General features: G+C 40.2%; 2 protein-coding genes across 7 annotated transcripts in view; both read left to right on the forward strand.

Annotated features, from left to right (window-relative positions):
* NFXL1 (nuclear transcription factor, X-box binding like 1) overlaps window positions 1–6,207 on the forward strand; it is a 53,028-nt gene extending 46,821 nt beyond the window's left edge. For 5 of the 6 annotated variants that reach the window (XM_033106512.1, XM_033106513.1, XM_033106514.1 and 2 more), the window contains one exon: window positions 1,486–6,206. In XM_033106512.1, the coding sequence (XP_032962403.1) occupies window positions 1,486–1,659 (174 nt within the window). In that variant the 3' untranslated portion in view covers window positions 1,660–6,206. Of the gene's footprint in view, window positions 1–1,485 lie in introns of all 6 variants that reach the window. The other variant, XM_033106511.1, reaches the window with a different exon arrangement.
* Window positions 6,208–9,328: 3,121 nt separating this feature from the next.
* CORIN (corin, serine peptidase) overlaps window positions 9,329–12,727 on the forward strand; it is a 202,541-nt gene continuing 199,142 nt past the window's right edge. The window contains 1 exon segment of the mRNA XM_033106663.1: window positions 9,329–9,818. Coding sequence (XP_032962554.1) covers window positions 9,549–9,818 — 270 coding nt within the window. The 5' untranslated portion in view covers window positions 9,329–9,548.

The following is a 12,727-nucleotide window of genomic DNA, read 5'->3' on the forward strand; positions in this document are numbered from 1 at the left end:
ATTCCTGATACCACCTCGAATACTATATTGATCATATATTCCAAAGAGTGGCTTAACTTTCTAATAGTAACATGCAATTATTTGTCAGTTTGCATTTTGAGATGCTTTATACTTATCAAGCAGGCTATGTTACATGTTAAAATGCTGCTTTTATGAGTGACGAAATTAAAACTTTCATGACTTGAGAGAGGGCATTCACGTAGCAAATAAAAATGGGCCAAAATGACCCTCTGATATTTTATGGTTCTATAAAGTTGATTTGCCTAATATCCCAAAATAAGTTGTCAGAGCTAATATAATAAAACATGGGTTGGCTGAACTCCTGGGAGATTAAATTATTAAGAATAGTTTAGGGTATCCCTCACCTTTTTATAAGCCATTATGGTCGGTAATCTTAAATATATTCTTTATTTACTGACCTTTTAAACAAAATATATAGAACATAAGTTAAACTATGTGTGATGACTATATGTTATCATTAAAGCATCAGTTATTTTACTGTGTCAGTGAGTCTCACATGTGCCTATTTTAATATATTTTGACCTTTTTCTGTATATCAACAACCACTTGACAATGTTCTGATGTTTTGGTTCATCGAAAAGTGACACTTTTTATTAAATTAATTATATGATTAGGTCTTCTTCAAATGAGGTTTATAGGCAAAGTAATGGATATATTAACTGACTTTTATATTTCCTTCTGTTAAATAAACATTTACAGAATCTTATATGGGTATTACATACATATATTAGTTCACTATCGTGTTTTAGGTACTAACATGCACTATATTATAACATGTTACATTACCATGTACGTATTAAAGTCTAATAAGTTCTTAACAGTAGAATAAAAATTCACATTTTATAATGAGTGTTGTCTAGTTATCCATTTTTTTAGAACAGTTTTTATGTAATTCTACTTTCTAAAATGATTTAAACCATGAAGCATTTTTACTCTGTTTTTAAATGTATTTGATAAAAAGAAGAATCAGTTACTGGCAGCTTTTTTCTCTTTACTCACGTGAATTTTTTCCACACAAGTCATTTATGTTTATTACCAGCATTTCAAGAAACTAGAGTTATAGGTTCCTTTATTCTCACTGAGAATCTCCTAGCACTTGGTAGAAGTTGTATGTTGTGGAGTCTCAGTAGGTTAATGGTGTTGAAGTATAAAACTAATGTTTGTATTATAGAGCATCCTGATTTAATCAGATATTTCTATATTTAGTATCAAAGTTAGGCCTATGGTCTGAAATACTCTTCTTTTACTCCTCACTTCCCTTTCTGCTTTCCTAAACTCTGAATTTGTTGAGTACAATTAGTATTGGAGAGAGGGATTTAAAAAAAAAAATCAAATCAATGTATTTATTTATTATATTCCACTACTATTATAACATTTCCCAAATTGATTTATTTTCATCTAAGTGGAAAATTTCAAATCAATGTATGTATTGAATTTAATAAAAATGATGCTATTTTGATTTAGGCTGAACTGGAGGCTTTTGAAAACAGACTGAAGGGTCGTCGGAAGAAGAACAGGAAAAGAGATGAAGTGGCAGTTGAGCTATCGCTATGGCAAAAATACAAATATTATCTCCTTCCAGTGTGTGCTGTTCCAGTTCTAGTGTTTGCATGGTATATAGCCCATGATGTCCATTAAAAATTTTTGATCTGTTAACCTACCTCAGATTGGATTTAGATAAGTTGTTAAATTTGCAGCATATATTGTAGAACATGATACATATTCACATTCATCGCTCTATTCTCTTCCAGCTATTGTTAGGACAGAATATTAAGCTTTATCTTAATTAACATATGAAAAGTGGTAATATAACATTGTTTGATATTAAAAGCATGACTGAACTTATAAAATACTTCAGAAGGCATAGTTAGTGGCAGGGTAGCGTGTTAGTTGTTCATTGTGCTTCCTTGTATTAGCATAGTTGTCTCATTTACTATTTCAAACCAACATTTTTTTTTCAAAATTAAGATGAAACTGAGCCATATGTGCAGTAAGAGGAATATTTCACAATGTTTTGGTTACTTATTGAAAGGTACTTTTCTTGATCATGTAACTTTGTACTTTTTTAAAAAAATGATTCTCTAAAAGACCTTTTAAATTGTAACATGAAGTTATGTAATTCAATTCCAGAAATTGGTTTATTAGTGAGGAAATTTTATCAGTTATTGAAATAAATTTTTATGTAGTTTATTCCTCAGAGGAAAATACAATTGTTTTCAAAATATGCCAGGTTAGATACATCACATGTGGCTATTTCTTGTGTAAGCTTTCAACTGAAGTTGGCATGTTTAGTAAAACTTGTTTGTGTCTTTTCAAAGTAATAATAAAAGAAAAAACTAATATTTATGAGCACTATGTGCTGAACACAGGGCTTATGAGCCTTATGTATTTTATTCTCATTTTTTCTTACCTTGATCCTATAAGTAGATTTTATCTGGAAATAATCAGTTGTTATGAAAACTACCTGATAAAAGAAATATCAGTAAGCTAAATCTGTTTGAATTATTAGTCATTTTAAATGGTTTGCTATTTGATTTTTGTATGATTAATGTTTTCATTAAAATTTTTCATACCAAATTTATAATCTTCAATATTTACTATTATCTAAATAATCAGGAGCCTATCATTTTAGATTAGGTATTAGTATCAATGTATAAAACTCCAGAATTTGATGTACAACATAGTAATTGATAGATAGTAAAAAGTGGTAGAAGTATGTTTTAAACAGAAGCACAAAGAAGGAATTTTAAATTTTGCTAAATTTAACTCAGATTTTAAAAAACGTATTGTTGATTAATCGAGTAGTAGCTCGTATCTAAAATTAAAGGGCACTCATTCCTTTCTTTATGGGCCTTGTGTTTTGATTTTAGATTTTCTGTTCTTTTTGTTACTGTTCCCAATGATAGTTACTGGGTTAGTGTTTCAGAAGCTCTAAATTAGAGCTGCTACTCTCAAGTCATTACCTTACTCTGCTCTAAAATGAATATTAAAGAATATGAACGAGTAGGTGTCTACTTGGGAAACTATTTTCATGTATGTCAGACTCTTGTTCTGTTAAATAAGCCTGAAGCCTAATTCATGTCTGTTTTATGGGCTGTGTTCTTGTTAGGTTTTCTTTCTAATTTGTGAGAAAGAATTTAGTGAGGAGATTGAATGAATGACAAATTAAACTGTTTGCTGTTTTTTATTTGTTTGGCTAGTATCTCAGAGCTTAATTAATTTACCCGAAGTCACAAAACTATTCATTTATTCACTCAATAGATGTGTTTCCTCTGTGACAGATAATTTCTAGGTACTGGAGATAATTGTGATATTTCTCTTGGGGAGCTGCTAAAGGAGTGGAAGAGATTTTAAAAATGAACATGCTTTCATGTGTAATAAATTAAAAATTAAGAAATTAAATAAGAGAACTAGTACAGAAAGTGGGGGCAAAAGGTCACTAGGTACTGTAGATTTGGAAAGTCCCTCTGAAATGGAGTCATTTGAACTGTGACCTGAATGACCTTCATTTGAAAATCTGAGGAGAAAGTCTATGAGGGAGAGAATGCAGCAAGTGCAGAGTCTGTAAGTTGGAGAGATGCTTGGCATGGCTGAGGAACAGAAAGAAGGGCTGGCGTTGCTGGAGCTTAATGAGTGAAAGGGAGAGACAGTCTAGGGTCCGCTGATACAATGCTTGATAGACCATGTTGAGGGAACTGGGGTTGTATTCTAGTCGCAGTGGGCAGCACTGGAAAGTTTTAAATGGGAAGTAGTTTTTTTAAAGATTGCTGGCTGCGTGTGGAGAAGAGACTAAGGGAGCAGGGGTAAAAGCAGGGAGGGAGATAAGCTGGGAGGCAGCCAGGCTGGAGGTACTGATGGTGCAGATTGAAAGCGGGGTGCATGCCTCCAGTTCCCACGGTTCCCTACTGTCCAGAATGAGTGGTACGAGGATGCTGCAGAAGCCGCTGCACGATGAGCAGCATGGGAATGAATGGAACAGGACAAAAGAAATAAGCTCTTTACGATCAAAATGAAGTTAAATTTGGTCAAATACTCACAGTAGCTTGTTCTGTGGGAATAAAGCAGTATGTGACCTTTTTGCTTTAATCTGAGCCAGTTAGAGAAGGTTTGGAAAAAGTTATCAAATAGCCACTAAGAATGGCGTAGATAAAATTGTGACTGTGATGGCCTTATTTTCCTATTTACTTTTTGTTATTATAAACGTTTATTAGCCTACTGTTTGAAATTTGTGGAATATTTGTATTGAAACCTCTAAAGTTTTCCAGTTTAAACCCTTTCAGGGATTGGCCAACACCTAGTGTTTGTGTTTCAATTACTTTTGCTATTCAAGTCTAAAGTAGATTCAAATAACCTCAAATGAATTGGTATAATCTTTGTTGAAGTTGCCAAAGGAACGTTATTGAAGCAAAAACATTGAAAACGTTTGCTCTTTGCAAACAAGTCTGATGCTTGAACTTCATGGCTATCTTTGAGTGTTAAAAATTTTAAACACAGATAAGTATATATGGTAGTGTTTAAAGATGACCAGTAAGAATTTTTTGGTCTCTTCGTGTTATTTCAAATGACCCAGGTGACCCCCTCCCGTTGCTATGTTTGCCCATCCTTGGGAAATGAGACAGATGTCTAAGCTCTGGGCTACAGTTGAAGGACGGTAGCTGTCTCGTCTGTGGTCTGTGCAAGTTGCCCTCTTTATTGAGTGTCGGTGATCAGACCACCCTAAGCCTTGTGCTATGAGGTTGATGAGCTTCATAGAAGGAGGAAGAAGCAGATTTCTGGTTACGACCTCCTAGAAGTGACATGAATTTGGGAGTGGTGGGAGGAGCTGGAAGCCCCTCTGCTCTCCAGAAAGTTAAGGGACAATAGAGAACAGGTGTCCATCTGGGAAACCATTTTCATGTATTTCAGAATCTTAGTCTACCGAGCAAGTTCAGGTGTGATATTTGCTGAGTAGTGTGGGCACATGTATTTAAATGATACTGTGAAGAATTACCCATGTACAACCTGAAATCCCTCATGGCACTAAACAGTTCCTGCCCTGCATTGTTTATTTGTTTCTTGTCTGCCTCCTTCACTAGAATGTAAGCTCCATGAGGGCAAGGGTGCCGTTTTGTTTACTGCTGTAACTCCGCAGCGGGGAACTGTGCCTAGCCACATAGTAGATGCTGGCTTTAGTTTCCTAAGGCTGCCACAACAAATTCCCAGAATGGCTTGAAATAACAGAAATTTATTCTCTCACAGTCCAAAATCAAGTGTCAGCAGGATTGGCTCTTTCTGGAGACTCTGAGGGAGAAACTGTCCCATGCCTCTGTTCTAGCTTCTGGCTGTGAGCGTCAGTCCTTGGGGTTTCCTGGCTTAGGCACGTCACTCCAGTCTCGCCTCCATTTTCACATGTCTCTGCGTGTCCTTTTCTGTCTCTTATAAAGACACTCTGTACTCTGGGCTCATCCTATTCCAGTATGATCTCATTTTTAACTAATTACAGCCACAAAGACCCTCTTTCCAAATAAGGAAGGTTACATTCTTAGGTTCGGGGTGGACTTTAAATTTGGGGAGGGAAACTATTCAACCCCCTACAGTGCTCAGTAAATATATGATGGATGACGGAATTAATAGTGTAATGTGTGCTGTAAAATCCTTGGGCACTTTTTTATTACTGTCTTAATAATTGTGCTGCAGAAGGCGGGGATTCAGAGCTCAGTCTAGTGACAGATTACTTGCGTTCCAATTCTGGTTCTGCCACTTCCTAGTTGTGATATATTGGGCAATTATTTAACTTCTGTAAGCCTCAGTTTATTCCTTTTCTGTAAAGTAGTAACAAAGAGAGATAACAATGCCCAGTAAGTGTGAGCTATTATTAGTCTGCAACTATTTTAAAGCACTTTACATTTTTCATTAATCCCCTTAACAGCCTATGAGGTGGGTTTATTATTACCATTTTACAACCAGGGAAACTAGGTTTGTTTCAAGAATGAAAAACTGAGAAAATACGCATGTCACTTTGTGAAGTACCTGACACATAGTGCTTAGAAATTCTTAGCTATAAAAATATAAATATGACAATCTCATAACTTCAAGACTTCTCTTACAAATTGATTCTCAAATCAGAAAAAATGTGAACTGAGGTAACTCACTTTTTGCTCATGTGGTCATTGTCATTGGGGGTGAGGGGTACTACTATTTCTGGAAGATTAGCACCCTCACACACCTAGTGCAGGATGCTGGCTAAAGGTAGGGCATTTGGGCAGATTGCAGTATGGGGCTTTGGTGGTGGGAAGACTAGCACTAGGTGTGTGAGGGTGCTAAAAATACAATTCCTTGGAAACGTTTTATGGACCAGTTCTAATTACCTTCTTCCCAATGACTACTCTGGTGTATTGGAGTAGGGCTTTGATGGCCCAGAAATATTACTTAACAGCCAACAGAATGTCTACATGGGCTACTTTTATCATCTACAGAATGTTTCAGTGTGCTAGAATATATTACTTCAGGTTTTATTTTCTGTTTCCCCCTTTTGATTAAACTCCCCTCCCTGCAACAGGTAAATGTCCAGTTTGCTGGTTTCTTGCTCTATTCTTTAATTTTTTTATTGTTTATTTTGCAGGGCTTTCTATTTTTAGATCTCAGCTAAAATGTCACATTTTCACTTTCTAAAGCCAGTCCCACATTACTTGCAAGTATTTTTCCATAGTTTATGTATTTGTGGGTTTGTTTATGTATTCCACTAGACTGAAAGTTCTGTGAGGGCAGAAACTGTCTATTTTGTTCATCTGGCAGCTAGCAAATGCTAAGTAAGTATTATTTGAATGAATATTTAAATAGATAAGCCATGGGGTAGCATGTCTGTGTTAGCCACTGCTTGCCTGGGATGCTGGCTGCTGATCTAAACTAATCTCTTTCTTGTTTTCACATTGCCTTTATTTGGAGTGCTAAGCACTGAATTATTCTGTAATATGATATGCAACCAAAATTTGGTATAAAATCACTCTTGCCAGAGGTATATTCACTACCTGTAAGTGAATTTTTCCAGAAATTTCTTTAATGTTTGTGTTTTTTATATCATCTAACTAGTTGGATTTATGCTTGAAATGCTAGACAATAAAATTTTCAAAAGGCTAGACATGTTTCTTTCTGTAAAATTAAAGTATTTTACTAGATGATGGTTGTCACTTTAAAATAAGTTGAAAAGCTAATGTGGCAAAAAAATTTTTTTGAGGAATAATTCAGATAGGTTACTGTGAGCCCTCTGCATATTCAAATTATGAGACTTCTAATATTTTTATGATTTCTTACATTATAAAGGTATTACAAAGAAGATAAAAATAGCTGTTTACCCTCAGGCAAAGAATACCTCAAGTATTCACTCTGGTGCCATTGGTAACTAGAACTGGTTGGATTTTCTTGCTAAAAGGAAAGTTTAAGAAATGCTTGTTTTGCGCCATCAATGCAGTCAATTTTAGTTCTAAGAAGAACACGGTATAGCAGTGGAAAAGAAAGGGAGACTTATCTCCTCTGGCTGTCTCCAATTCCCTGATTTAGCTGCTTTAATCTCAGAGTTCCTGTGGCACCTCCACTAGAGGGCAGAATGTGAAAGAGAAAGGAGGTGGAATACAAATTTATGCTTGGCTTCAGAATGCCTGTAGAAACCTTGAGGATTGAATCCAAACCTCATTTTATGAACTGAGTTAACTGTGGCCCAGAAAGACTTGTGATTGGCTCAAGGTAGAGTTGATGGATAAATCACTTAGGCTCTTGATATTTTCAGGCTGGTGTGTTCCTGTAGTGATGACATGCGATAAGGCTGTATCGTGGTAAGAAGAACACAGTCTTGAAATGACACTGCCTCCAGAGAATCCCAGCTCAGCACATGCTAGCATATAAACTTAAGCTGGTTGCTTCGACTCTAAATCTTTCTCATCTCTAAAATAATAATAGTACCTACCTCATGGAGTGGTTGCTAGAACTAAGAGAATGCATGTAAAATGTTTAGTACAAAGCCTGCCATATACTAAGTTAATTTTTGTGAATTATGAAAAACTTGTCAGATATTGGATTCCAAATCTGACGTTTGGAATCAGTTTCACCTGGAATCAGTTTCAACTATTGCACTATACAAATACATGCAATATTTTCTATTTATCTCATTTTAGAAGCAAAATTTTACAAATTGCATCCTCCTCCCAGCTATAATATTCAAGGAACAGGTGCGTGATACCTATTTGTTGACTATGCATGGCCTCATCCAGAATAATGGAGATGGAGGGATAATAACCTGGAGGGATTTTTGAAATTTCCACTAGATCTTTACTGAGGTTGGATGAAAAAACGTTTCTAAGAAAAATGCAATGTAGTCTTTTTTTTTTCTTTCTTTTTCTGCCAAACATTTGACAACTGTCTGGGGCTTCAAATGAAAAAGTAGTCTTTACCGTTGTAAGTACGGGCAGTCGGGCAGTGCCCTTGACGGCCTGAGGAAGAGCGGGCTGCTAGTGAATATGGAGAGGCAGAACTGTTTGTCCCGAAGGTGCAGCTGTCGTGATGCCCCCTCTGCAGGAAATCCAGGTTTATGGAAGCAGGCTGGGGTTGTCTCGTGTCCCTGCAGTCTCAGCAAAATCTCAGGCAGTCTTGCAAAAGCAGTTTCTTCATTAAACATAATAGAAGGCAAGTTTCCATATGCTTACTGCAAATGGTGTTTGCCCTAGAAACGTTAAACCTTTTTTGAGACAAACTTAGCCTCTAATTTCCAGTGCGTGCGGTTATTTTGATTTTTATTTGACTAGCTAGCTCTGGCTGAAAGAAAGGTCTAGGATGTGATAAGGAGGTTTTGGAGAGCCCAGAAGTAACTCTTTTTGTCTCCTACAGCCAAACTTGGAGTTCTCGTCCTTTTCGTGTTGCCATCACGGATGTAAGCTGGGTGGGGGGAAGGGGACCAGCGTTTCAGTCAGCTTCGTGTCTGCCCCTGAAGAGTAACTTTTAAATGCAAAGAGGTGGGGTTGCGAAGGATCTGTCATTAAGGGTTCTTATGGGAGGGACCCAGAGACCGGAGTAAAGGGAGGGAGTGGTCCGCGCGCGGGTGGGAACTGTGGAGCAGACAAAATGTGGGACCCCTGTCCCTTGAAGTTCAACTTGTCTCATCCTAAATAAAGAGCAAGGCATCCGTAGTTCCTCTCCCAGGGACACGTAGAGGAGAGCGGCCAAGATAAGAGTGGACAGAGGAAAAAGCGAGACATGTTCTCCACGAAACAGTCCCCTGCCCTCCCTCCGGACAAGCGCTACAGCCGAGCCGGGGCCCCGGAGCCGGTAAGATCCACCAACCGCGCTCTGCTGACAAACAGGTCGGATAACCTCACAGTCGGGATGAATTCAGGGTCAACCCCTCCCGCCACTGTCTCCTCCTCCCTTTGGGTGCCACCTTCTTTCTCTGCTGTCGATGAGCTTCGGCTTTCCCGGCCCCTCACTCAGCGCCCTGCAACCAGTCCCCAGCACACTGTCCTCCAACGCGGTTGCCCAGCGTCCGGGACCCTCCCACGGTCATGGGCAGGGTTTCCTTCAGTGGTCCAGTCCGGTCAGTCCGGAGACCCAACTCTCCTTGGCAGGGGCGATGCTACGTCTCCTGCAGAGTGCCCCCTCCACCCGGCACTCTCCACGCCTCAGGTGGACGGGGCTGCACGCGGGCTCCTGGGGAGGCTGCAGAAGGAGCCGTCGGAAGCAGCCCCTTGGGGATCCATGACCTACTCTCCGCGCCAGCGTCGCGGACGCCCGGCATCTGGAAGGACCGCGCAGCGGCCTCGTCTGCCCCAGATGTAAGCCTCCTTTCCCTACTGCGCTCGCCTCTGTCTCATCCCTCTTAGAGCCAGGACTGGCTCTCGGTTCCCCCGCAACCAGCTGGTGCCCGGAGATCACCGGACCGTTCTGAGCGTTGGCATCCCAGAACCAGTCCCACTTGCAGGGTGCTGGGAACTCCTGAGTCCCCCGAGCGCAAACTTTGTCGCCGGCCGCCGGGGGGCGCAGGTTCTGAGCCGCTCCGGGTTTGGCGGGCTCCGAACCACTCCTGGAAAGGGACAGCGTTGCTCCTGGTTCGGGAGAGGAAAGGGAGGGAGGAGTACCAAGGATGGCCCTCACGGGTTGAGCCCCCCACGAACCAGTTCTAATCTGCGGCTGCCCTTCTCCTTTGGAGTCGGGGTGTTCCGGCTCGGCGGAGTAGGGGACTGGAGACCACTTGGTGAGGCAGGGACTGGAGGCTGCGCGGGCGGGAGGAAGGTGGTGTCGTGCGGGATCCTGCTGGGACTCTTCCCCAGCGCCAGTGGCAGGCGCCTTACTCCTGGTGCACCAACTCGGGCCGTTGGATGGCGGTGTAGGCGCTGTTTGCACTGCTTGTCATTCAGGGGACCGAGCCCAGGACGCTCAGAGCGGCGAGCTCCTCAGGGAAGCGGCGGAGCTGGGCATTCCCAGAGAAGCTGTCCAGGCAATTCATTAAGTAGAGTTTTCCTTCCTCGGGAAACTTCTGAGAACAATGCACCACAAAAACGCAACTCTGGTTTAAGACCATGACGACTTCTATATGTGTACATTTGTAGTTTGTACTCTTTTTTATTTTTTGTAATTTAGTGATGGAAGCAAAACTCTGTAAAGGAATGGCAACTGCTACCAGAAAGGGATTGAAGTCAGGACTTAGTGATCATTATCCAATTATACACATTTTAGCTGAAGGTGTTGAAATTAAAGATGCTGCAAAACATTAATTTTTGGCATAACCCAGAGAGAATGAGAAGAAACAATGCATTTTTTAAAGTTATAAATTTTTTTTTTGGTTACAGTCACAACATTCACCAGCTTGTTTGTATTATTTGGTGCCAATAGTTGTGTTATGTGAAAGAGCACTAAAAATCAGTCCCCAAAACCAGGTTCCTGCGGGTTGAGAGGTTAGACTAGACGTCTGCATAGACATGTGTGAGTGCTCGGCTGTGCAGTCAGCTTTTCCATAAAATCCTGTCCAGCACACCAATTGTTGCACTAGGATGAACTATTTTTAGAGTTATTTGGGTGTGGAATCACATAAACCTCCAAACCTCAAGATGCTGGAAAGCTTTATTTAGGGGAAGGGGGCTCTTCCCAGAAGGTTCCTTGCAGGATAGGATTACTGTACAATGATGAAAGACTCAGTTAGCCTTCAAGGAGGTAAAAGAGCCAAGGATTGCTTTATTAATCTCACCAAGTATATTTCCAGGCACAGTGAAACTTTTTTAGAAGGTGCAAAATTAATCCCATCAGAGACCTTCCTCTTAATGCTGCAGAAATCTTAATAGCAATAGCCCAGAAGGCGTCAGTGCAAACCAGCTGTGCCTTTGTTCGGGAAGGGCCACATTTCCCATCGTGGCTTCATCTGAATTTCAGCCTTGCAGACTCCATGGCCCTGCAAGCCCCTCAGTTGCCCTTCTCCGTTGTTGGGTGCAAACAAGAGGGTACAGGAGAAGCTAAGCATTCTAGCATCTCCCGTTAGCCTCGCCGCTCTCTGCCATCTGTATTTTCAGATCTCCGTACTGTTAGTGAGGTACATGTTGATCCTTTATAATTTTCCCTAACCCCCAGCCTCCCTCCACAAGAGGACCTGTGGCTTTAGTGTTTCTGAGTTTCTCTACTGCTGGAGAAATGGGAGCTCCCACAGGACCAGGAAAGCTGTGATATAGAATTTTTGCTGAAGGTGTCCAAGGGAGAAAGGTTTCTTTAATGTGCCATTTTTAGTCAGCAAGTAGTATGCCATTCATGCATTCTGTTTGCTGCATCACTATTCTTGGCATTTCACTTTGACCAAATGGAAAATTGGGCTGGTTGGCTAAAGGATACTTACCTGCATAGAATACGAGATCCACACTCAGCACTCAAGGAATACCCCCGACTTACCTGTTCCTCAAAATCTGTTAACACACACACACACACACACACACACACACACACACACACACACATTTTTGTGGTTTAGACTGTTCAGAGGGGAGTGAAAGGTACTATAGATGACATGCTATGATGGGTAGAATATGGAGTTTCGTATCAAAGCTAAATTCAAATTTCTTAAAAGCTGCAAGACCCTGGGCAAGTCAAATAATCACATTGAACCTTGATTTCCTCATCCAGCAAATGGGGACGATGCTAGTGACCATCTATAAAGACACTGTGAACATGAAGAAAATAATTATGTCCCAGAAATATTATATGTAATAGTTGTACATTCTATAAAGACTGCCTAACCTGTTTGTAATTATGGAGCTGGTCCCATCTCGGACTCAATGAGTCTCCCAGGCTGTTTTCCACAGCCAGCTTTCTGTGATTCTAGAGCTCTGCTGTCCCATACAGTAGCTGCTAGTCACATGTGATTATTTAAATTAATCAAAATTAAATTAAAATTTCCATTCTTCAGTCTCACTAGCGAAGGTGGTCAATAATCCCATGTGACCAGGGTTACCATATTAGTGTAGATAGAACGTCTCCTTCATTGCTGATTGTTCTCTTAGTTCTAGAGCTTCCTTTCACTTGAGTGATAATTTAAGGAGACTCCTGGATGATAAAAGGGTTCCTGTCCAGCATCCTCTTTGCTTCTTTTACACTGCCAGGGCATTTGCTGAATGGCAAATGGCTAGATTCATTTATAAATCAGCCAACAAGTGTGTATTAGTTACAAAATCCTTGGGGATTTTCCCTCAGCCTTGATGATTTT

Source organism: Rhinolophus ferrumequinum, chromosome 5 (genome assembly GCF_004115265.2).
Source record: "Rhinolophus ferrumequinum isolate MPI-CBG mRhiFer1 chromosome 5, mRhiFer1_v1.p, whole genome shotgun sequence".
Lineage (NCBI taxonomy): Eukaryota > Metazoa > Chordata > Mammalia > Chiroptera > Rhinolophidae > Rhinolophus > Rhinolophus ferrumequinum.